The sequence below is a fragment of the Styela clava genome, chromosome 5, assembly GCF_964204865.1.
Source record: "Styela clava chromosome 5, kaStyClav1.hap1.2, whole genome shotgun sequence".
In the NCBI taxonomy this organism is placed as follows: Eukaryota; Metazoa; Chordata; class Ascidiacea; order Stolidobranchia; family Styelidae; genus Styela; species Styela clava.
This window is the reverse complement of record NC_135254.1, coordinates 19,187,874-19,213,261: the sequence shown is the minus strand read 5'-3', so window position 1 is coordinate 19,213,261 and position 25,388 is coordinate 19,187,874. Positions and strand designations below refer to the sequence as shown.

Sequence of the window (25,388 nt, the reverse complement as noted above, 5' to 3'; positions counted from 1 at the left end):
TTGCTTTGAAAGTTGCAAAGCATTGTTTTTAATTTCGGTCGGCATGCGGAAGAATTTTGTGGTCAAATTTAGACGATTTTGGCACGCGAGACGAAAAAGGTTGCCCACCCCTGCTATCCCCTATTTAATATTCCTGATTCTTTAATCACTTTGTACTATATTTATCCGTAATTTTATTATCTATTATGCTTATTATGGAGTCCACATAAATAGATTTATCCTCCCTCCAAAAAAAATTCTAATGAAACAACAGATATTATCGTCAGTACTACCACGCATTACAACTACTAGCAAGACATTTGCTATAGAAATACACTCAAATACACATACACGCCTGGAAATGTGTTCATACGAAAAAATAGTCACTCGAAAAATTTACATATTTTTCAAATTACAATGATTAGAGTCTCGTTTTTTACATGTTTAAAATCGAAATTGTAGCATTCAACTATTTAAACACAGGTAACATCATCGCTGTGTGAAAGCTTCAAGTAGGCTACATCTATAATCAATAAATTTGCCTTTGAATTACAAATTAACAATACTGCAAATATACAAATTGTCGCATGTTCACTAAACGCCGTAGGTACTTCTAGTTGGCGGGCAGAAACATTTTTGCATATGTTAATCCTAACCCCTTCCTGGCTACCTCATACAAACAGTTCGTCACTACAATTTCACAAACACGTTATAGCGCTTGCCACAAAGCACGAAATGGCATATGCGCCGACGATAACGAACTTTACATACATTTTTATAACTGATTAGTTTATCAAAAACACAGCACCTTAAACAGCGAATAAATTCCGAAAAAATTGATGAACTTCACAATTGTACTACTTGGCGCCACACCGGCCTTGTTATGTATAGGCACTTTGCCACGGCGGCTAACTCGACATAGACAACTAGTCTTTGGCGTTAGTTAAAAATTTAGTAAGGCTTTTCTTGTATTTACCGGAAGAAAGGATAGGGGGTGAAGTAGTTATTTACCTTCAGTAGTGGGTATAAATATATTAAACCATGCCTAGTTAGCCGCCGTGACGAGCTAGCCGTCAGCCGCCTTGTGGATGGCCAAAACGATTTACCGACGTCAAGCAAGCTGCTTTCGTGAATTCAATCGCTCGCGGCTGTTTCTGCACATTTCGCTGAAGTTTTCTAATTAGTCTGAACATTAATGGGATTTTGTATGGGAATTGTCTTATTCTGATAGCTTAATAGTGTACCATTTATTTATTGAATAATCCTCATTGTGGAACCATAAAAAAAAGTGTAGGCCTACCATCTAAGTGAAAACCTAAAATGGACAATGCGTATGGAGGAGATGAAGGCTATGACGAAGAGCAAGATCAAAGCGAATATGCGGAGGCGAAGCCGAAATTAGGAAACAACTTACCAGTTTGGGGTAATCCACGAACTATGAACATTAATAACTTGATATTGACAAACATACAAGCATCACCATATTTCAAAGTTAAACTTTACGAGCTTAAGACATATCATGAAGTTATTGATGAAATTTATTACAAGGTGACTGTTTATACTTTTATATATTTATATTTTATTTCTGGTTGTGCCGTACTGTACGGTACCCTACTGCAGTTCTGGTATCGGTGCTAAAATATTTTGGTTTTGACCATCATGCAGTGGTTGCCTTCTGTCAGTTAATATCTTGACTAAATTGCGTCCTATTGTGGTTTTAGCAGTTCTCATAGTCATTCCTTATATCTTCTAATCTATTATTGTGTTCACCCCACAAAAATGGGTGCAAACATTAATCAACGAACATTTAAACATTAACAAAACAATTGGGCTTGGCTATGTCATTATGTGGCGCATCGGGATAAGCGATAAGCGTTGAACTTCACAACATGGACTGGTGAGCGGACGAGATGCCGTGGTTTGTCTTGTCGGCTTTCCCCCTACCGGCTCTCCAAAGGGGATAAATATGTAAATTCCATCCTAAATTCTAATTTACCATATATTCATATATTGGGTTTGATCCGAGGCCAAACCGCGAAATTGGCTGTTTTTAATATTAACTTCATTGCAATATTATTTTACTTCAAGACATAATACTTAATCAAATTTATCAATTAATATTTCAGATTGATAATCTAGAACCTTGGGAAAGAGGAAGTCGAAAAACTGCAGGTCAAACTGGAATGTGTGGTGGCGTAAGTCGATTATTTTTCAAGTAAAACAGTTGGTTGCTAATGTGTATATTAAATTTTTTCATATTTGATCCAATACTACTCCACAGTCTTATTTGAAGTATGGAACTACTACTTCTACTGAATACTACATGTCATATAGTTTGAGGCAAATGGATTTTTGATTATAATAACTTGTGCTAGGTTCTTGGTTTTCAATAAAAAGCATAATCGAATTTATATAAATCACTTAAAGTATTAATAACAGTATAATCTCAATTTATTAGACCAGCGATTGCTTATCTTTTTGTCCCTGCGGCGTAAAATTATTAGAGAAAAAAACACGGCGCTCTTACATGAAAACACTGCTTTTAGGTAAAACCCAATTTTGGGATCGTTGATGCGAATTTTATGCCTTTTGAAGTTTGTAAACATTTAGGCCTAAAGAATAGAGAAAAGGGGGCAGCTCTTCTTCCTCGTCTCTGCCTGATTTACCTTTTTAGGTACCGGTACCTTAATATAATGACCATCAAATAGTTGTGTCTATTCTGCCAGAATCTATATTGAGGGGTTCAACCCTAAATGGCGAAACTTGAAAAACATTGCTTTGAGAACAACGTATATTTTTTATTTAAAAATTTTCTCAACTTTTTTTAATTACTTTGGTAAATATGGCTTCAAATGGTTATCAGGTTAAAAATCCCTGACATCTTTGTAATATTTTCAAATGAAATTTTCTCGAAATTAACACATTTGTCTTTTTGTTTTGAAACCTTTGATATCATAATTCTCGTGTTTTGTTGTTTTTAAAAATCCCAAGGGTTTGTTAAAAAATAACCTTTGTATTCATATGGAAAGATCGCTAATTTGAATGCTTTTTAGGTTCGAGGTGTCGGCACTGGTGGAATTGTCTCTACTTCCTATTGTATTTTATATAAACTTTTCACACTAAAGTTGACAAGAAAACAGTTGAATGGAATGTTAAATCACACTGATTCACCGTACATTAGAGGCCTCGGTTTTATGTACATCAGGTACGTTTGGGAGGTAAGACCCTTAATTTCTTCTTCAAAATAAATAATTTGCTCAACTGGATAATGTTGAGTTGTTGAGTGTTGTAATGATAAGTTGGGTTGTTCAGAAAATTTAAGTATTAATTAAGAAACACTTGGAATAATTTTGTAATCGTATTGGTATGCTTGGGTATGGGATTGACACTTTATAGCCTTGGAGAGATTGTAAGTAAGAATGTCTTGGAAGCATCAACAAATCTAAATTTTTGTAAAAATTACTATTGTAAAACTGTATTCTAACACTATTCTAACACCATATTTCAGATACTGCCAACCACCAAAAGATCTTTATTCATGGTTCGAACCTTATTTTGAAGATGAGGAGGTGAGTGACCTTATTGCCCATTATTACATCTTTTTCTGGTATCACTTTAATCATTTTTGTTAATTATAACCATGAGGATCCTACAGAATGGCAATCCCTGATATTATCCTTTGTAAGTAATTTAGAAAATGAGATTTATTTTAAAAAAAGGGAAAATGATAAAACACATTTGCGGGTGGCTGATGTGAGATATTTTTGTATAGCTAGTTACTGAAATTAGCGAACATACGGTAATCTGTTAGAAGAGTGGTAATTCGAGCTAACCCAACCTGGAAAGAAAGGATTAGACTTGGGCTTTATTTAGCGTAAGACGTAAGCATAATAATGTTACTTTAATGACCTTCTGGATTAATCTGGAGGATTCTGTATCTTCGGAACCTATTTCAAAAGTATTTGCTCAAGGCAAGCCCATGTTTACACATTCAAAAGTAAAGGGGCATAGCGAAGTTATAGACAATCCTCAAAAAACATTCAATCTAGATAATGCAATATTTTTCTCTGAATAGCTGTCTCGCCATTTTTATGCTAAAATTCCATTCAAAATTATAATTTTACATTTCGAAGGAAATTGATGCAAAAGCAGGAGGTGGGTGTCTCATGACAATTGGAACAATGGTTCGTAATCTCCTGACGAAGCTTGAATGGTTCGACACGCTTTTCCCAAGAATTCCTGTACCGATTCAAAAACAGATTGATGAAAAGTTAAAGGTCCGTCTTCTTCCAATTACAAGGTTGAGTGAACTGCTCATGTGTCTAATAACTTATTTATTGTTACAGTTAAAACACGGGTGGGCAAGGTTTTTGAACCAGGGGCCAAAAATTTTGCCCACCTAGACTGGCGGGCCATTGTAAGTGTGTTGTTGTAAAAAATTACATTTTATGAACAATATTTACAGTGTTACAAAATCAAAAGTGGAAAACAGTGAGTCTCGTGCCAAAACTAAATTTAATCACAATCTCAACAAATTACTTGAGCTTTTTTAACTGAAACATCAAAATTTCGCTTAGGTTTGGTTGTGACGGCGTCAGGTGGGCTGGATTTGGCCCACAGGCCGTAGTTTGCCCATGTCAGGTTTAAAACATGTCTGACATGATAAAATTCCCATATTAATTCCAGGGAGAGGTATGACAGCTTAAGCGTATGGCATTCCACACCCTCTCATTAGGTTACTGGTACATATTGGGTATTAGTTAACCAGTTATTCCTTTGGATGCATGGACGATGCTATAATCCAGGTGTGCAACCTGTGGCCCACATAGAAAAATTGTGCGGCCCGCGAAGAAGTGCCGATTTTCAATGATGTGCCGCCTGCGAAACGAATTTTTAATTTAGTTTAATCTGGTACGTGCGAGTAATTCCAACCTGGGCCCAATTTATTATCTATGCCTATGACGTTACAATGCCCGAACAGCTAGCTTGTGCGAAGCTAACAACACATGTCATAGGAATAATAACCTAAATTTTTATGCTCGTCGCAACTACTAGAAAGCCTATGTTAAATAGAGGGAAGGCCCGCAGTTTCACTCAGTTATTTGTATCTGGCCCTCCTGTATTAAAGGTTGCACACCCTGCTGTAATCGATCAGTGGTTACATGAACCAGCAATCTTCTTGCACATCATAGTTTTCCCCAATGGAAATTCGAACCTGTTACCCAGTGCAAGGTGATCAGAATTGAGACAGCAAGCAGTCCACTGTCTAATTTTTCAATGTGCTTCTTGTTCGGCACTTGACATTTCATCCGTTGTAATTAATCAACAACAGATTGATTTACTGTATTACATTAATATAGTCAACAGACTTGTTATTAATGATAATGTATGATGACAATATTTGAATTGCTTATAGGCTAGAATGATGACTCAAAAATGGGAAGCAAGAAGCAAAAGTCAAGGTGTAGAAGACAGAGACTACGAATCAAATAGAAGGTAGGTAGGTGTCTTAGTAATATAGTTTACTCGTGGGCTGTGGCGTCAACAGTTGAAAATTCATAATAACTTTATTTCTGTTTCATTTATTACTACTATGATTGATGGTTGTTCACTTTGCTGCTACTGTGAACCACGGATTCATTTTTTTTAAGAGCTTGAGGAATCATTTTGAACAGTTGTTATTATGACAAGCTATTCAACTAAATATTGGTTCAATTTACCTAATTTTTATATTTATTTCAGTTATGACCAAAATCCAGGTCGAAGCCGCAGTCAGCAAGTGGAGAGGACCAGGTCTGTACAGACGGTGGAAATCGAATGGGTAAAAACCACTGAATAGATTTAACCATATTAAATATATTAGGTATAGGATATTCGTGTTGTAAATATATAAGATAGATAAGTAAAATTTTCAAATTTTTAGAATAATGCTTTTGTTAACTGATATATATACTTTATGTTGCAGGCAAAAATCACGATCTCGTTCTAAAGATCGTAAGCATTCCAGAAGACGCTCACATGACAGAGATAGGGACAGACGTGATTATAATGACCATAAAAGATCGAAGCGTAGTCGTTCAAGGTGAAACATTTATATAAAACTCTTCTTTGTAAAAAAAAATACAAATTTTGATTCCGATAAACTCTTTTTGCATTGCTTGGGCTGTATGTATATGTATAACACTATAATAAATATGAAAGTTTGATGGTCAGAACAGAAGTCAGAACTCAGAACGGTATTTAGTTACATATTTAATGCTTCCTGCATATGAGTTATCTATTTGGAACTATTGAGGCCTAAAGCCTAAAGGAATATGCAAACGCTATCCTATTGCATTTATTTGTTTCATAATCGTTTTGAGGTATTTCACTTATGAATATTTTAAATTGCTTATTTCCATATCAATATTGCTGAATATATCGGAAATATTCTGAAACTTTTATCATAGATATGCAGATAACCGTTTTTGTCAATATATATAATTACTGGTACATTCAATTTTGAGGTTGTTTAGACTTTAAACAGTACTCCCGTAGTGTTTGTACCAGGTTAGGGTTAGGCCATAATTTTATTCCGATTTTCCTTGTTTTAGTCCTATTACGAGTTCGAGACTGTTTGTGTCAGCCAAGTGAATATACCCCATGCCAATAGGCTTCAGTCCCTTTACACAACTTGATGTAAAGTAGGCGAGCAAATTTAGTTACCTCTGTATTGGTACACAGTACACTACCCACACTTCTGAGCACCTTAAATTGTTCATTTACCCATCAATATCGCTGAATATATAAAAAATATTCTGAAATTTCTATCATAGATATGCAGATGCCCGCTTTTGTCATTTAAAATATATATTTGAGGTTGTTTAAACTTAAGTAATGCGACTAAGATAATCCAGAGTCTTCAATATTTTTTTTATTTTTCAGGGATAGGGAAAGAAGACGAAGAAGTAGGAGTGGGTCACATAAAAGAAGTCATAAGCATCGCAGTCGGTTCGTTTATTTGATTATTCGTTTTTATTGCATTACACTCTGTGAATTGGGTGTTCATGAGAAACTGAAATCTTCTTTGTTGAAAGATATAATTTTTTTACGAATGTAGTTACTGAAGATAACTGTTTTCTGCAAAATTTCACATTCCATTAATGAAAAAAAATATTTTTTACGTTCTTTTTAATTCATTCAGGACATTCAAAAGGGAATATTCTTGAATACTGGTTTATTTGGATACATATTCTCTATTTGTACTATAAAACTTCACATTGGATTGAAACAGTCACATTCTTGAATTCTCTTATGTTGTTCAGATCACGCTCCAGGGAACACAAGAGAAAAAGATCCAGAGATCGTGATGAAAGACGAAAAGAACATTCGCACAGGTCTAGATGAAGAAAATACCCTAAAGCATAATTGCTTATAAGGGCATTACAATGCTATGTAAAGTCTCCTAATACGTTTACACTACTCGGATAAAATTTTTGATGATGTGAAGAATTTCAATTTGTTAGGTCTAGTTTTTATTATTTGATCGGACAATTTGCAGACACATCACCTACGTGTTTTCGCTTTTTGGAATTGCCTCCCATCTACTACTTCTTGATAATGTTGACTTGAATAGTTTCAAATCTCGTCTACTGAAATCTGTTTAGAAAAGACAAAACCGATATATAGATTTTAGCTTGTGTTAGTGGTCACTCTCAATTCCTCCTCTGGCTAGTTTTAATTGAAGGGTCTTTGCTGGAAAAATAGGCGATTGTGGAAGATGGACAGCCTTGTTGTATGATCGAGTGTTATTGGATGTATATATTGACGAAATACTTTCACCTTTTTCAATGTTTAATGCTAGTGTGGCGATTACTTTTTTGGGATTAGTTTGAAACGCTACAGTAACAGTCAATAAGGAATACCGATATTTTATTCCTATTTGGGTTTGTAGCAACCTACCCATTTGTAGCAAACTATGGAATTCGGCGGAATTTATTATAACAGGTTCAGATTGATAAAATATTCAATGCTTTTGCTACATAATGTTTAAGATTTGTCAGTTAATGTAAAAATGTGGCCTGGCAATATCAAAATAGCTGCTATCTTGCATCAGATTTTACTTTTTTATTAATGCCTGGATTGCTTTCTTGGCGGCTTATTATTGGACCATTGACTTTGTACATATCCTTGTGTCGATTTTCAACATCTTTCTTTTGTTATGAAAGTGTTGTTTTGAAAAAAGTAATCATAGAGAAATTGGATTTTGTCTTCGGTAATTAGCGAAAATTAATTCGGGGGTTCAAGCTCATTATTTGCGTGCACTTCACCTAATTCGAAAAGTACGAATGAAATGTAGCTCAATGTAATGCACAAGTTGAGAATATCAAGAAAGTATACATGAATTAATATGGAACAAGAAGTGTTTGAAGTTCACTGAATACTAGAATTCGCAGCAAAGAATATGGTAGCAGATTTGCTTGAAAATACCATCATTCGTCCTTAATATGAGTAATACGATATCTCTATTTCCGTAAGGTAATGTACAATGCTTTGATCCTTGCATCCAGGTTATATGATGTCTGGGTGATGGATTCACTTGCCATCCTATTTCAAAAGATCATTCCGAATCTCCATAGTTGTAATTTTTGCTTCCGGTATCTTTCTCCTTCTAGCCACCCATGGTCCGCTCTCTGTTCACGATTCTAGGCCATCTTGATTTACTTTGGTAATGCCGAAAGCAAAGTAGCTGTCGTTCCATATAAGTCTTTAATACCTTTATGACGACTGTCTTGCAATCTAGTGAAACGTGCATCATAAGTAGACTAGGTTCGACGGATGCCTGAATGTTAGATATGCAGCCAACCAACTGCAAAGGTTCAAATTCGCACTGAGCGCAGAAGTTGCATCAGTGGTTCCCAACCTTTTTTGTTCATCTCGCGCTTCGGTTCTGCTCGCCCTTCCACGTTATACCATTATTATTATCACAGGTATTCTCACTTTTGCACAACCTAATTCTTTTCAGGTACAATTCAATACGCTTCTCCCATTGCCAAAATCATTCAATAGTTGTATTGTCGCCACTTGCGAGAGGAATGGAAGGGGCACCGTAAACTGCATTTCATCACAACAATTATTTATTATTGCTAAAAACACTATATTGGTTTAAAGTTGTTATAAACCACTGGACGTATCTTTTCACGTTATGATACCTCGTGCAAGGCCCGAACATATATTGATGGCAATGATCATAGCATTCACTATGTCGAAACGCTTATTCGACTTTTCAGTCTGCAGAAACTATTCGTTTAACCGTTTTTTTGTTCGAGATATGAAATAATCGTCAATTCTACCACGCTTTCGTGAAGAAGTGCAATTTACTAAATTTAATGAAGGTTTTATTAAGTTTCATTGCATCAGTGTTTGGACTACCACTTGTTTCGCCAGATTACTGGCGTGATTACAGATCGCAAGGGAGGGCAAACGTAGAATATTTTTTTGAATCGAATAATTCGAATTGTCGAATATTTAGTCATTTTTAGTATATATACAACAGGCATCCAGAACGCAGGACATTCTAATGTTGATGAGCTGTTTCCACCCGTCCTCTTTTTTTACCAATTATTACACAACGGCAAACGTCGAAGTTTGACTTTATAATACTGGGAGAACTATGCGTGCATATCGGCGACACATGTTAAAGACAGCTATTAAGGAGTGAATTCGGGATTTTATTTCGATTTTTATCTTTTGCGCAGGCTTTGATCTTTCTCCCCACCGTTTGTAAATTACCTGTTCCAATTTTAAACTAACAATATTACCATTTCTGACGCCGGAATGCGGATATCTATGAGGACGGTGGTTGATCTTCTTATGATTTTACTTTCTATCGTGCCTGTTTTATTGTCGTATTAAATAGTGAATAAAAACCCGGCAAAAACATTGCGTGAATCCTGAATAAGTTCAAATTATTAATTCAATATATCAGCAATAATGGCAATTCTACTAGTCAAATAATAATCCCTTGGTAAAATTTGAGAAAAAATTCGCACAATAATTTGTTACTTTGTTTGACATTTTCAATTTTACGAACCGGTGTCGGAGCGCCTCATGCAAAACTAAGAATTGAAACAATACCCAAATACGACTCCTCAAATTTGACGTTTCTGGTGGCAAGAGCTGTGGGGTAATTCTAGCGGAACTCAAGAATTTGGAAAGGAATTAAAATCAATCTGACGCGTAGTATTGTGACCCCTAAACTGTTCTGTTGTCCTCTTGCCAGACCACGGGCCCCCGGCTGGTAACCACTGGTATGGTTATCTTTTTCACAGCAAGTATACTGCGGCAGATATTTCGTCACTGTGTATCGATATCTGAGGTATTTTATGAAATATGTCAACCGATGAAAGAGACTTAGTCGGATACTGGTGGTGGTTCGACAATGCTTGTCCTTGGAATTTAAACCTAGAACCTCTACCTATGCTCAACAATAACGTCATAAATTTATGCTCTATCAATATGAGGTTTCTTTTTGTATAAACTTGCACAATATTAACTTCCCCCTTTAACGGTAGGGTTTGGCGAAAGCTTGCAAAATAAAGTAGGGGTTCGGCAGGTTCGCCACAGTCAAGAACCACTGCACTAAACTATCAAAATGAGCGTTCCCTAACTACTACATAAAACAAGTGCGTTTTGTGACCATCAAAACTTTACAGATTGAAAAAGTAGTTTTTATGACAGTGTGGAAGGAATAAAGAGTTCCAAAATAGGCGAGCTGAGGAATTTATTGAAAAAAGATTAGGAAGCACTGTGCTACATTATATGCGCTTCAGACGTTTTGATGCTTCTATTAATTACACATTATATTGCGAATTACTTTATTCTATCCTCAAATTTATTAGTTGTAATTTTCTAGAATAGTATAAACTCGATTAAAAAGAATTGCATGTGGTCTTGGAATGTATTTATTTGTTACTGGGAACGGTGTGTTTGTCTTTGATGGCGCAAAAGTCCAATCTAATCTTCAAATCCATTTTTGTTATCTCACGTTCCAGAAACTAATGGAACATACGGAGGCAATGATGAGACTCGAATGTCTATACATGGTATGATTACATCAGCAGCATCCTAGATTAATATAGAGAACAAAGACGTGACACTTCCGACCTAAATTAGTAAGAAAAAAGGGGAAGGATATACAGTAATCCTACGTCAATCGAAACAAGAGTCATTTGGAATTGTACGATTCGTGGATACCACAGATCCGCTGACACAGACGGTTGAAATCTACGGATCACACAGGCAAAATGCCACATAATATTTTGATATGTAAATCATTGATATTTGCATGTTTAATTTTGAAAATCTATGGATTCAATTTGGCTTTGGACGAGAAAACAGCAAGGTATATGGTATCACCTGTGGTGGAGCAATTGGGGTCCGGCACTCCTCCTCAACTTCCAAATACAGCGAAGAGTTCGTTCTATGGATACGATTTTAACTTATTTACAAAGAAAGATGGGACCATAAGGTAAACTGATATTGAAATTACATATTCATTTACATAATTAGAGCGAAGTGGAACTGTTCTTATGAAAATATTAATTTTCACTATTGAGTTATTGTATCCAGTATAATATTTTATTTATTAAGAAAAGGCAAATTTGTGTACAAAGATCGTACGATTTAGACATTGTACATCTAGAATATATTGTAGAATTTGCTATGATTTCCTAGGCAATTCACGGAACATAGTATTTTAAGGTTTACTGAAAGTTTCAAAGGCTAGAATTGGAACAAATTGAGAATAACATAGACCAGGATGACTATGCTGTAGTATGAACAAACTCTCGAGGAATTAACCTAAAAAATGAAAAATTGTCGTTATCTCTTATATATATATATTTCAGGTAATTATACAAATCTTACATGTAGTTTTATCTTGTTTATTCCAGTATGACAATCGGTTCCCCCAAAATGACTGATCCAGCATTACCCGGTTTACAGGACACGAGCGCAAAGGTAAACCAAGGTGAGACCTCGTCAGTCACATCATTTATCTATTTTATACAGTATATACTTGCACAAGGAGGGCGTGTAGAAAATTTCCATATATAATCGTATTATATAGCAATGACGTACTTTACTCAATGTACTGTTGACTAATATCGGTACCCCAGTAACGTTAATCTTGTCCATTCTTTACATTGATTTAATCACGGATAACTACTTATGAGTAGTTTATGCGACGCCGTCGCAAGGTCTTATTTTTTAATTTTTTACAGGGGCTAAAGGAAGCATTCTTTCTTGTGATGTCAAGCCTACCTTTGTTAAACGTGTTCCCCCGAAATGTAGACCTGCCCATCCCGCAAATCCGCAAGTGGGAGATGGTTTTGGAATGTTCGTACCAACAACTCCCACGGGAGATGCACAGGTGTGTTAATTGTAATGTTAGCTTTATAAATGAAACAGCGTGAAGAAATCTGCGTATTCATCCTATCGACCTTAATTGTTCTGAACCCACGTTTCAAACTCATGATAATATCTATCCTGGGACTTCGAAAACGAGCTAATGTCACAGTGCAAACCAGGCCGGTCTGGTTACCAGCCAAGATTGGTTGTTGTGATACCAGTTAATTGGTCCAAATGCATGACTTTGAATTCACTAATACATCGGAAATTACAGATGTAAATCATTTATACGATAAAATTTCCAGTCACACACTTATCTCCTATGAAGGCCAAGAACGCAAAATCTCATGATAACACCAAAGAATAATTGTTCCCCAATCGGTCCTCAATTTTGAAGTATTCAATTTACACGAGTTATTGATACCGCATCGATTGTTTAAAATGAAATCTTTATGTTTTATTTATTTAGGCATGTTCAACAACTCGGGCACAAGATTGTGGAGATTTGAGATATAGTCCCGGATATTGTTATAAATCAACAAATTTTGGTTCAACATGGCAACAAAACAAAGAGACAAAATCACTGAGTATGTAGGCTATGTACATGTCAGTGCAAAATAGATGACTTCATAGCGTTTTTATAAATCTTTCAGTTATAATCTGATGAAACTTCAGAATTGAACAATGTGTAGATTTCAGCGGCATAAGCCTTTCTTCCGTTCATTCTATTGCTAAGTACTAGTCAATCTGTTAGAATGATGTACGCATTTTATTTTGGTCTTCATAAGCTGCTTCCTTTGACTAGTTTAACTCCATTAACAATATGTTTGCAATCAAAAACCTTTTAATATCAGAATGAGAATTGTCCATCTTTCTCATTTTTCATAATCTTATTTGAACAAAAGCTTAATTTTCCAAAAATGCGTTTTAAATGAATCATTCCACATTTATAACAGGTTGTCCAACCACAGATGTCGAAGTTTTATTTGTATTGGATGGATCAAGTTCAGTGGGAAAAGACAATTTTGTAACTGTCAAACAATGGGTGAATGATATCACAAGGAAATTGAACATCGAAAAAGGCGGGGTTACTGTAGGCGTGGTACAATACTCTCATTATTCTGATAGGTATGTACATAAGAGTATCCGCCAGCAGAGTGAGAATGGTTTACTTTAAGAGTGGGTCACTGAGTTCAATATTTTTGCATCATCACGTTTTTGTAACCATCTCGTATCTACAGGAATGCGGCAAACCGATTAAAATTAAATTATATATATGAAATTCGATATGTTGTGATAGTATCAAAATACATTTTTATTTTCTGGTTATTCTCTTTACGAATTTTATTTTTCAGATATCCAATTACCAGCCAGCCTTGGATCGTGACACACATCAAAATAGGAGAATACAAAACATATGCTGCGTTTTCTGTAAGTAATTAATTAGACACTGCACGAAGCTGAATACCGTCACGATACTTGCCTTTCGTTAACTTATTGCTTAATTTTATATTAACTAAGCCAATGAGTACGTTACTTAAAACGTAAGTCCAGAGCGTGACCATCATAGCAACCTTCTAGTCCTGCATTGAACCCAAATCAAGTAAAAAAAAAATAGGCAAAAATTCAAAGTTAAAACTCGAAAATACTATCAATATCTATCTTATTTGTATAGAACTGTAAAAAATTTATTTTGAATCTTTTCAAAAAACCATTAAAAATTAGAATAACATGTATTTTCTATGGTTCCACCAGTACAAATGCATAGACGAAGGATGAGTAGTTAGTCTCGCAGAAATTAAATCTTTTCTGAAAGTTGTAATTCAGGCTGGACTATTTGGGACAGATTATCAGTAAAAATTAAAAAAACATAAACATTTTTAAAACATCATTTTAAATTATTGGTCGACTTGTCAGGTAGTCTTTATAAACGTGGTTGCTATTCCTTTGCTAACTTTGCGTGTATCGCGGAAGTCCATGCTTCCGAAAAAAAATAACTGGCAAATAACTAATAATCCTATATACGACTTGGACTGGTAACCGTAAAAGAGGCTGTGGTTCACCATATGATTAAGCCGTCTTATGGGCCTATCTTTCCTGTCGTATTCTATTCGCAGTTTTTATTACCGCGAGGGTTATGTTAGAAAGGTCTGTTAGACCCTCCGCCGTCTCGAGTAGTTGTTGTTATTGTCGTTGCAGGGACTTGAGGTTGATAAATTTTTGATTCCGACTCTTATTCCAAATTAACGATAAACCCAAATTTAGATGAGAATAACTTTGTCATATGTAAGCCTTCTATGATGGACTGTTAAGATTCCTATATCACTATTGAAAGTCTGATATTTCCACCCTGACTCCAACCCCCACAATTTATATCGATAAACGTCAAAATGGCAAGCTGTCGTTGGACTATTGCCTCAGCCATACAAAATCTAATTCGGTGATATTTTTTGGGGACTATGCTTAAACATCATTCCATTTCCAGCCGCTGATTAAATAGCCAAAATCGTAGGTTACCTGCTTGTGTTCGTCTGCAGGGTGCTATGCAAACTATGTGTTAGTTCTGAATGAATAGGTTTATTAATAAGAATATGAATAAGTTTTACGTAATGGCAAGAGGAAAAGATAAAAATATACCCGATTACTGTTGTATCTGATTGCACAAAAGAGTAAAACTATTAACACATGCAATAATAATTATATTGCATTATGAATTTTTTATGAAAAATCCTGTCTGGACTAATTCAAGAGGACTGAAAGTCTGTTTTGGGAAATCGTGCACTCTCCTGCTAAGACAATATTTCAAAAATCTGACGAGTGTTCAGGACTTTAGAAGACATGCAAGTAGAACTAATTTATAGTAAAAATGTGTAATAAATTTAAGATTTTTACAGTCTGCGGTTGATAAAATTACGTTGCAAGGATTCACGACATTTACTGGTAAAGCATTGGAAAAGGTAGCTGTTGATTTCAAGAATACGCCAAACTACAACAAGCCGACAACAAAACAAGTTATGGTTTTACTCACCGACGGAAAGTAAGTAACGTAAACAAATTTGCTGGGAATGAATCAGGATACTGATTTCATCAGTGTCGCCATGATGAACGGAGAAGGTTGTAGCCGACCAATCGTTCATTTCAGAAGTCCACCCGCACCTAAACGTATTCCGTATAGCTTTGAAATCTGCTAACAACGCATGGGTCACCAGCGGTAAGAGGAAAACATGTTTTGGGCACTCAGACTGTTCAGGCACAAATTGAATTTCATGCCCGCGTTTATGCTACTGGTTCCTAATTGATTTCTTTTACAAATATTATTGGAAATTCTCATCTATGTCCCTCAATTTTGATCATTGGTACAATTAGATTTTTTACAGAGCATCCGACAAAGATGACGTACCTGGGAATGCAGAAAAGTTGAGGGATATTGGCGTAATACCCTACGCCGTCGGAGTTGGTGGTGCGAAGAAAGTGAACAGAACAGAATTAAGAGTAAATAAAACTTGCGTTACACATATACATATATTCTCGTTCGATACTGTTATTTCAATTAATATATTGTTGAAGTATAGCAAAACTTCAAATAAATAGTGTGTATAGAAGGACAAAAGAATCTGAAATGAGCAATATATATTAATACTATTCACCATATTATTGTGGAAGATGAATTCAAAAGATATTCTTAGTAATGACTTGACACTAATTTTTCAATTTAGCTGATAGCAAATGGAGATGCGGCCGACGATAATCGCGTATTTATGGCACAGAATTTTGCCGGGCTTGATGCTATTGCAAAAGAGTTACAAGCAGAAATCGGTGGATTGGTTCTGGAAGGTATTCAATTTATTACTTTTATTTTTTTTATTATATATCCGACTTCTTCTGTGCTATTTATAAAAGAAAATAGAGTGAAATTCAACGTCTTTTTATATAGGATCAAGCGGGGGTGCTGGAACTGCTGGTTATAAAATGCAATTTGCAGCCGTTGGATTAGCCGGAGCTTACAGTAAGCTGAAGCCAGTAAAGAAAAGGTTGCGAAGGTCAACAGCTATAAACCCGGTAAAATCTGCAAACTTTTGACTTGTGTGAGAGTGTGTGGTTGAGAGAATGCCTGTGTTGTTTGTGTTGGCTGTGTTTCGTATGGTTTCGTATGGATACGCGTTACAACAGTGTCAGCGATGCGGTATGCGCGGGAACATTAACATTATTACGGCTCTTAGAATCTTCTAACATCTACGACTGAAAATCAACGTATATATACCAAGGTGCGTACAATTCACACGTTTTTTCAACGCATCGGAACCCATATCGATAACAATGTCTTTATTTTATAGATGAAATGCCACGGAAGACACACTCGACTCGAAAATAAATATTCTTGAATTGCAAAGTTGCACGAAATATATATTTTTAGAAAATAAAATGCATGTTTTAATGTGCTAATATGTACAGCTTATTTTCAGTAAATTAGGCATAACAGAAATAGTCATAGAATAAAGTCATCATTTATGTAGAATACATATACTATTAGAAACATTGTATATTACAATACCTTACTTTTCATAAGTAATATGAAATGAGAGTTAGGCAATAAAAATATATCTGTTTATCCACTTGGCATAGTTCAAAAGCCCATTGAATCCTCTTTGTCGATAAGTCCAATTGATTCTATTTCTGTTATTACTACAAAGAGCCCGTGTGGTTAAATCAGTTTTGTGCAAAGTTTTTTTTTTGCTCGGGCCGCATTCAGAAAACCTTTTTGAGAAGGGCCATATCATGAAATTGTTACCGTTCCCAGTCCCAGTGATAGTGCTGTGGAATTTAATGGCGACTCCTGGCGGAACGATGCTATAAACTGACTATCCATTAACAGAAAAAATGTAGGCTTGAAAATGTGTAGGCAAATACAAATAATATCCAGATATAACCACCTGAACGAGATTTGAAAGGGCGCAACCAGATAATATAAAAGTATCGTTGTAGAATAATGACTGGACGCGAATTAAAGTAAACAAGAGAGCTACGCCGAATATATGGACACGTTTGCAGTACAGTACGGTTTACCGTACCGTCAGATCACAGTCTACAAATATATTTACACCAAGCGAACCAGTACAGTCGGACACAAAATGGCGTCGGTGTCCGCATAACGTTGGGTGACGTCATAGCAAGCAAAAACAAATCTCACAGAGCTAACAGAAATATTTAAAATAAATAAAAGTAATAGCCTTCTGGAGAAAATTTTTATCTGTAACCACTGAAAATTTCAGAGCAATTGGTCCAGTAATTAAAGAAAAAAGCGACTTTTTAGATTTTCCCTTAGGTGTCCAAAAAGTGTGAAAAAACAACAACAACAACATAATATTGAAACGATCGCTATGTCCACTACGTGTCCAATAATTAGGGAGAACAAGAACAGAGATGTGTACGAATTGCAAAGAGTGGGGTGAAATAAAAAAAAATACAGAAATGGAAGAGGGAGGTGAAAAACTTCAAAATTGTTTGGTTTTGGACGTCAAAGAAATACCTATAACCGATGGGTTATTTTCGCGATCTTTTTCCTGATTGGCGAAAGTGTTTTGGGAGTTAAAATACCAGCGTCCTAGAATGTTATCGTCGATATAAGTTATAAAAATTATCTCATACATATATATATATCGCATTTTTCATATATATATACTTAGCCGAGGCCACAGACGGCATTCCGTGTAATATGGAAAACGACGGCTATCTCTAATTTGAACTGATAGTACGTATGAAAATGGCTTTCCGTATTATTATTGTTCACTTCTTAAAGTCGAATGCGATTTAAATTCGTTAGATTTTTAGTATAGAAATTTCGTTGCAACGTGGAAAATTCCACATTGTACAGTTTCACATCAATGCCTGAATACAATGTCATATGTAACGCTCAAAAGCCCTTCCCTTTGACTCACACTCCATTCGAAAACTTGGATCATAAGAAGGCAACCATTTTTGTGTCTTTATATGGTATGGTGATATTAACAGATTTAAATAGACAACAATGAACGTGGACGAAAAATAAATATTTAAGCCAGCGTTGACCGAGTCAGAGTAATTTAGTTTCTTTTCAATCTTTACCTGCGTGGAACCAGGCATTCTCAGACACGATTGTATCGAAATACCGGATCGCGTCACTGGCAATATGCCATATCATATTTTGATATGTAAAACTGTAATACTTTTCATGATAATTTTAAAAAGCCATGGATTCAATTTGGATTTTGGCGAGAAAACAGCGACATATATGGTATCACCAGTAGTGGAGCACTTGGGAACCGGTACTCCCCCTCAGCTCCCCAATACAACGAAAAGTTCGTACTATGGATACAGTTTCAACCTATATGCACAAAAAGATGGGAGAATAAGGTAAACTAACAATGAAATTATCACGGACCAGAATGTATAAACAGTACATATAGTGGCATTCTAATACTGCATTACTGGATTAATTTATTATATACGGTATATATATATATATCCAATTTTTATTTCATTTAAATATACACAAACTGAATATGATGAAACAGATGGAGTTTTGTAAGTGAAATGTTTTAGTAGGGAACAGAACAGTACGCAGTTCTGAATACTATGGATTAGAAATAACTATGTCGTAAAGCCTACACGGGGTATTCAAGAAATGAAAATTGCTGCTATGTCTTCGTTTTGTTTGTCTGTTAGCGGTAGAATACAATTCGAGTTGTTTTACTTGTATTATGTGCCTGGCCGTATTATGCATAATTGGACAAATCTTCACGTTTTATCTTTTTTTATTATAGATTGACAATTGGCTCCCCCAAAATGATTGACCCATTATCACCTACTTTACAGGATAAAAGTGCAGGGGTAAATCAAGGTGAGAGAATGAGTCACGCCATACCTCTTTAATTGCCAATAATTGGGTGCTGATATAATATTGATTACTAATAACGGTGATCGGAACAGTAAAACTCTATCCTTTTTTTCTAACGGAGTAATTGTATATAGCTTAGCTACACATATACGTAGTTCATGCGACACCGGTTGCTGGAATATCAATGTCTAATCAACCATTTTCACAGGGGCTGAAGGAAGCGTTTTATCTTGTAAAATCAAGCCTACCATTTTTGAAGGGGTTGCCCCACAATGCAAAACTGCACATCCCGCAAATCCGAAAATGGGAGATAGTTTTGGAATGTTCGTACTAACATCTCCGATGGGAGACGCACAGGTAATTTTAATGTTAGCTATATTATAAAGCAGGTAAAAGTAATCTCCGTATTTTGCCAATGGACTTACATTGCTTCGAACCTGCGCTCAAACGAATAATATCTATCCCGAGGGGGTAGCCGACATGACGGCTTATACCACATGCAAAGAAAAGGCCACTACAGTAAATTGCTCCAGTTATATGGGTTTGGATACAGTAAAACATTGGGCATTTTCTCATGAAACAAGGTGCTAATCATGAGCTGAAATTTTCCGCAAAGTCTGGGATGAATAAAAATGTAATCCGGCACGTCATGTTTTGAAATTGTGAAATTTTCATATCGTTGGGAATTTTTAAAAATTTTTCAGGCATGTTCAACAACTCGGGCCCAAAATTGTGGTAACTTGAGATATATTCCAGGATATTGTTATGAATCGAAAAATTTTGGTAGAACATGGAAAAGAGGAAAACAGATAAAATTACTAAGTACGTATGATTAGTATATACCAGTGTAAAACAGATGACCAGAGCGATTTTATGAATCTTTCTTTCATGATTTGAATTGCAGCAACCCACTTTGCCTATTATATTATATTCCCTTTTCAAGTATTAGTCATCATTTCATCAATCGAAACTGCTTGAATGAAGCGATTCTACGTAAGCAATATTTATTGGTATTTGAATACTGTGTTCCGAAAAATATGCGAGCAATTCGAAAACCGTTCATGTATAGTTCAGTTTGTTCAGTTTCATATTATAGAATGGAATTTCCATATGCATTCATATTATGATTATACAGACACATCAACATAAATACAAATATTCACGAGCAATTGTTTTATAAAATTTTGCATTGAACGAGGAAACACTCGCCATGTAGCCAGCGAGCTGCAGCATCCTTGAAAAATATTCTCACAGTGCCTCTGGAATATAACAAGATGTAACGTGTTTAATGTTATTTAGGTTAAAATCTTATGTGTATTTGTTTTTATAAGAATAGTTTCCACTAATATTGTGTTTGGTTAGTGACTTTATATGCATATTAGGAGTTGCATAGATATGTTATGCTATCAGCCTCTCTGTAGCACGACAACGACTACCGTCCAGCCAAGTTTTTAATTTAGTCCATCAAATTTTATTTCTAGCTTGATTTTCCACAGACAATATCTCGATTGCATCTCATTTAAGGCATTTTCAAATTCATATCATTAAGGTTGTTCGATCCCAAATGTCGAAGTGTTATTTGTTTTGGATGGATCGGCGTCTGTGGGAAAATATAACTTTCAGACTGTCAAAAAATGGGTAAATGATATAACAAGGAAATTGAACATCGAAAATGGCAAGATTTCTGTGGGCGTGATGCAATACTCTCATTATTCCATCGGGTACGCATATAAAGAATTTGTCAAGAGCAAGAATATAGTCTGCATTTCTATATTTATATTGTTATATTGTTTATGCATGTGAGTGGTTTCGGGTTCTTGCTGTGAGAAAATGTTTGTATGCTACGGTCATATAACAAACCCATCCATATTTAGTCATATGGAATATATATGTGATAATGAAGTGAATCAAGTGAACTGCACTTTCTAGTATTCACTACCCAAAATTCATATTTTAAATTTATTTTTATCACCAGCTCTCCAATTACTATCCAGCGTTATATGGAGACACACATCAAAATAGGAGAATACAAAACATTTGCTTCGTTTTCTGTGAGTAATAGCACAGCGAATTGAATTGAATACTAACCCGATTCTTGCTCTGTGTAAAATTATCGGCAAATTTTATTCACACCACTGATCAGGCATAAGGATTAGGAATAATAATAATCATCTCAAACCTCTTTCCAAGTCGGCCAGAAAGAAAGAAATTTTCATCGCGTTGCCAATTGCCTTGTACGTATATACGAATGCTTGATTTCAGTTGAATATAATGTTATTACAATCTTTGCTGTAACGGAGAGGTTCACGTAAACACCTTTACTATACAAGTTCATGCATAACGCACAATTCGACTCATAACCGAACAAAAGGTTGTGGGATGTAACATTATTAATTCGACTTTTCTTTACATGGGGAAAATATGAAAATGCTATCCTATACGCTAAGTTACCGATCCTCAACTAATTCCTTCCTAGTAAGATAAACTCTATTTGGTTGATCATATTATTTTGGGTTCCTTCGATTATTTTGAGTATATCCAGTGACAAATACCGTAGTTCCCAATAAGACGCCCCCCCCCCCCCCCAAAAAAAATCAGGCCGAAAATTTGGGTCTAGAAAAGCGACTTATTCGCCGGGAGATCCCATGGGATGGGACAGTACACATTTATATTTCTCATGGGATACGAAAACCGTATGATTTTCGGGGAAATGATGGTACAAAACTTTGTGTCCATATATTTGAGCATAGCCTTCTTGGTATTTATAAAGTACAAAATATATTCAGCATTAAGAATATACTTCGTAAAGGGGCTGATGGACACATTGATAATAGTTATGAATATAAAGTTAACAAAGTCCATAAATTTTGTTGTTTTGCATGTCTCTTAGTACGTGTAGTCCTATTTATTAGACGCTAAACCCAAATTTAACAATTTTCACTGAATTTTATTTCCAATGGGAATGGGATGGGACAGGCATAATTGCTAAAAAGCCGATTTAAACATCTGTGAATGTGTTTCTCGCTTAATTAATTAAGAGCACTGTATATACCTAAAACACAAATTTTCAGTGAAAGTGTAATAATGCCTTTACGATGATTTCACAGTCTGCTGTTAATGATATTACTTTGCACGGGTATACGACATATACTGGTAAAGCATTGGAAAAAGCCGCTATCGATTTCCAGAACACTACAAACTACAACAAAACGATGACGAAACAAGTTATGGTTTTACTCACCGACGGACAGTAAGTACTTTGCAGGTTTGAAGTGAAAATTTTAAAATTTGCAGTGATTATTTATAATATCATCTCCCGTGGAGGTCGATTTTATTTATGTAGGATTCTGATATTTTTGCAGAGCTATGGACAAAAATGACGTACCTGGGAACGCTGATAAGTTACGGGAAATTGGCGTAATAACATACGCGATTGGAGTTGGCGGTGCACGGAAGGTTAACACAACAGAATTACGAGTAAATACAACTTGTGTTTCACATATGTTCTCGTTTGATACTGTCATAACAGTTAGTACATCGTTGAAGTACAATAAAAAATAAATTAAATAAATAGTGTATACAGGAAGGCAAAAAGAATCTGAAATAGGCATTATTAATACTATCCACCATATTGTATGGATTTCTCCAATACTGTCTTGACATAAATCTTTCAATTTAGCTGATTGCAAATGGCGATGCATTGGACGATAATCGCGTATTTATGGCACAAAATTTTAACGGACTAAATGCTATTGCAAAAGAGTTACAAACAGAAATCGGTAGTTTGGTTTTGGAAGGTAAATATTAAATTTATTACTTTTATTTTATGACTTCTTCTGTGCTATTTTTGAAGGGAATTAGTGAAATATCACGCCTTTCTATATAGGATCAAGCGGAGGTGCAGGAACTGCTGGTTATAAAATGCAATTTGCAGAGGTTGGATTAGCCGGAGCCTACAGTAAGCTAAGGCCTGTAAAGAAAAGGTTGCGAAGGTCAACAGCTATAAACCCGGTAAAAATTTCAAACTTTTGACTTTTGTTCAAGGTATATATCAACCCTGGGTACGTTTGCGAATGCGGACTTATCATTTCCCATTTATAGCTACACAATAAGCTATGGTAAGTTATATATACCAAAGTTGTGTTGTTGTGAGAGTGTGGTTGAGAGAATGCCTGTGTTGTTTGTGTTCCGATACACGTTACAACAGCGTCAGCGATGCGGTATGCGCAGTAGCATTAACGTTATTGCGACTCTGAGAATCTTCTAACATCTTCAACTAAAAATCAAGGTGCGTACAATTTACATGCATTTTTAACAAATCAGAAACCAAATCGTTGACATTGTTGTCTTTATGTTGCAGCTGCAATGTCGAGCAAAGTTGTGTGAAAATTGTTATCCTTTCGACGCAGGCATTATTCTTGGATTGCAGAGTAACAAGACATTTCTATGTTTAGAAGAAAACATTGCTTTTAATGTGCTATTACACAAAGCCTTTTTTTTTAAATAAATGAGACATAACAAAAAGAGTCCTAGCGTAAAGTCATCATTTAGGTACGAAAAAAATAAACACTGGGCGGGCGCCGAAAACAAACAATTACACCTAATAATACTGGATTCATAAAAAATAATGGAAGTCGATGCTATACAACTGTCAGTAAAACAAAAACTAATTTCAGATGTATAATATTCGCATATTTCGAATTTTCTTCGTATTTCCTGTAGAAACCGAAAACTTGAACAACAGATAAAGGGTGCAATGAACCACGATAAAATAAGTAGCTGCTTCTTTTTATCTTTATTTATTTGTTGAGTCTGTCCGCTTCTTATCCGCTATCCATACGATTCTAAAAACAACAATGCAGGTTTTCGACGAATGAACTTGATGAATGTGAACATCTAATATATACTAGAGCAGTGTTTCCCAACCCGAGTTCGCGGTCTCAAATGAGTCCGCGGAGCGTTTGAATGAGTCCGCAACGAGCCGGAAATTCACAGCGGGCCGCAAACGTTTTTGCGAAACTTAACCATCAGCCAAGTTAATATTTACGTTAGAATTTACATAAAACATAGAAAACAAGTTTATTCACATAACATTAATCGAGTCAATAATTACTGGATACTGAGTAGGGCTGGGCATATTCGAATATTCAACTAAATAGCAATTTACTATTCGAAAATTTGGTAACAGGTGACGCGACAGGTCACTTGCGAGTCGCTTAATCAAACGATTGGATTTCACAACTCACTTGCGGATTTCCGACAAAAACACGAGTCGGCACGCGCATGGATAGATAGATACCTAAGTGGTGTTTCTCGCCTGCTCGAACAACGGGGAATCATTTTTATCTGGTGTGTGTCAATGGTGACAACCTAAATTTGCTAAATTGTAAAGCGACAATACAAAATACTAGAAATAAAACGGAGAACGCCATAACTTTTGTTTCAAATTAAAAACGCTCTTTTAGACATTGCAAATCGCAAAATTTCGGGTGTTACTGTAGTGTGGCGTACCAAAATTGATATCACCACTCAGGTTCTTTCTGCCAGCTTCTTGGACGTTGTAATTGCTATAGATGTCGATCACAAAATAATCTTCTTGCGGTTCCAAATACAGCGGAGTAACTAAGTTAACTAACTAGATTAATTATACACCTGTAAGAACTTAATACAACCAAATACTCCAATGAGAAATACAATAAACAAATAAAAACATGAAAAACACAGTACAAATACCGTAGGATACATACGTAACACAAGATACGGAATTGGTCTATGACGTCACAGTCATGAACTATTTACTTATAACGGGATACTAAAAACCGGGTAAAACATACCTAGATATACATAAGAATAACTAGTATGACACTAAAGATACAACACAAATCCTATCTTATCGACAAACACGTAATAGACATGGAAATACGCATAGAAATACGGAAATCACACAGGGAATAAACTGCGAAAGTAGACTAGTTACGGAAGTGGTAAATACAAGCTAACTAGTGAACAGAGCTATGCCAAACTGGCGAAATAGTAAACCTGTACTACTAATATCATTTTACAACAAGAATTACATAGATTTACGGCATTAAAACACTATAATAATAACCTAATACACAGAGGAAATATCTACACTACCGGCAGT

General features: G+C 35.4%; 3 protein-coding genes across 4 annotated transcripts; all 3 read left to right on the top strand.

The window, feature by feature from the left end:
* The first annotated feature begins 1,103 nt into the window (after positions 1 to 1,103).
* Positions 1,104 to 8,220, top strand: LOC120344365 (pre-mRNA-splicing factor 38B-like). The gene is made up of 10 exons (XM_039413557.2): positions 1,104 to 1,527; positions 2,106 to 2,174; positions 3,033 to 3,184; positions 3,488 to 3,548; positions 4,113 to 4,256; positions 5,396 to 5,475; positions 5,722 to 5,772; positions 5,945 to 6,061; positions 6,904 to 6,969; positions 7,284 to 8,220. Exons 1-10 carry the CDS (start codon positions 1,300 to 1,302, stop codon positions 7,363 to 7,365), a joined length of 1,050 nt encoding a protein of 349 aa, XP_039269491.1. The 5' UTR covers positions 1,104 to 1,299; the 3' UTR covers positions 7,366 to 8,220.
* A 2,763-nt stretch (positions 8,221 to 10,983) lies between these two features.
* On the top strand, positions 10,984 to 16,903 carry LOC120344358 (integrin alpha-D-like). 2 transcript variants are annotated; one of them, XM_039413547.2, is made up of 11 exons: positions 10,984 to 11,488; positions 11,913 to 11,989; positions 12,243 to 12,391; positions 12,839 to 12,956; positions 13,326 to 13,497; positions 13,725 to 13,800; positions 15,264 to 15,406; positions 15,747 to 15,861; positions 16,086 to 16,203; positions 16,304 to 16,428; positions 16,704 to 16,903. In XM_039413547.2, the coding sequence occupies exons 1-11, from the start codon at positions 11,265 to 11,267 to the stop codon at positions 16,749 to 16,751; spliced, it is 1,365 nt and encodes a 454-aa protein (XP_039269481.2). In that variant the 5' UTR covers positions 10,984 to 11,264; the 3' UTR covers positions 16,752 to 16,903. The 2 variants fall into 2 exon arrangements, 1 of the variants encoding a protein (XP_039269481.2); XR_005569706.2 differs by having other exon boundaries at positions 10,990 to 11,488; positions 16,304 to 16,634.
* A 783-nt stretch (positions 16,904 to 17,686) lies between these two features.
* On the top strand, positions 17,687 to 23,746 carry LOC120344350 (integrin alpha-M-like). Its single transcript, XM_078112533.1, has 10 exons — positions 17,687 to 18,759; positions 19,170 to 19,246; positions 19,452 to 19,600; positions 19,948 to 20,065; positions 20,793 to 20,964; positions 21,219 to 21,294; positions 22,351 to 22,493; positions 22,606 to 22,720; positions 22,923 to 23,040; positions 23,130 to 23,746. Exons 1-10 carry the CDS (start codon positions 18,536 to 18,538, stop codon positions 23,273 to 23,275), a joined length of 1,338 nt encoding a protein of 445 aa, XP_077968659.1. The 5' UTR covers positions 17,687 to 18,535; the 3' UTR covers positions 23,276 to 23,746.
* The last annotated feature ends 1,642 nt before the right edge of the window (positions 23,747 to 25,388 follow it).

Bases quoted from the DNA above. Each gene is read 5' to 3' on its own strand.
- LOC120344365 (XM_039413557.2), top strand. From the start codon at position 1,300: ATGGACAATGCGTATGGAGGAGATGAAGGCTATGACGAAGAGCAAGAT. The intron at 3,185-3,487 runs GTACGTTTGGGA...ACCATATTTCAG, and splicing joins CTCGGTTTTATGTACATCAG to ATACTGCCAACCACCAAAAG. The intron at 5,476-5,721 runs GTAGGTAGGTGT...TATTTATTTCAG, and splicing joins GACTACGAATCAAATAGAAG to TTATGACCAAAATCCAGGTC.
- LOC120344358 (XM_039413547.2), top strand. From the start codon at position 11,265: ATGCCACATAATATTTTGATATGTAAATCATTGATATTTGCATGTTTA. The intron at 13,801-15,263 runs GTAAGTAATTAA...AGATTTTTACAG, and splicing joins AAACATATGCTGCGTTTTCT to TCTGCGGTTGATAAAATTAC. The intron at 15,407-15,746 runs GTAAGTAACGTA...GATTTTTTACAG, and splicing joins GTTTTACTCACCGACGGAAA to AGCATCCGACAAAGATGACG.
- LOC120344350 (XM_078112533.1), top strand. From the start codon at position 18,536: ATGCCATATCATATTTTGATATGTAAAACTGTAATACTTTTCATGATA. The intron at 19,247-19,451 runs GTGAGAGAATGA...CCATTTTCACAG, and splicing joins AAGTGCAGGGGTAAATCAAG to GGGCTGAAGGAAGCGTTTTA. The intron at 21,295-22,350 runs GTGAGTAATAGC...ATGATTTCACAG, and splicing joins AAACATTTGCTTCGTTTTCT to TCTGCTGTTAATGATATTAC.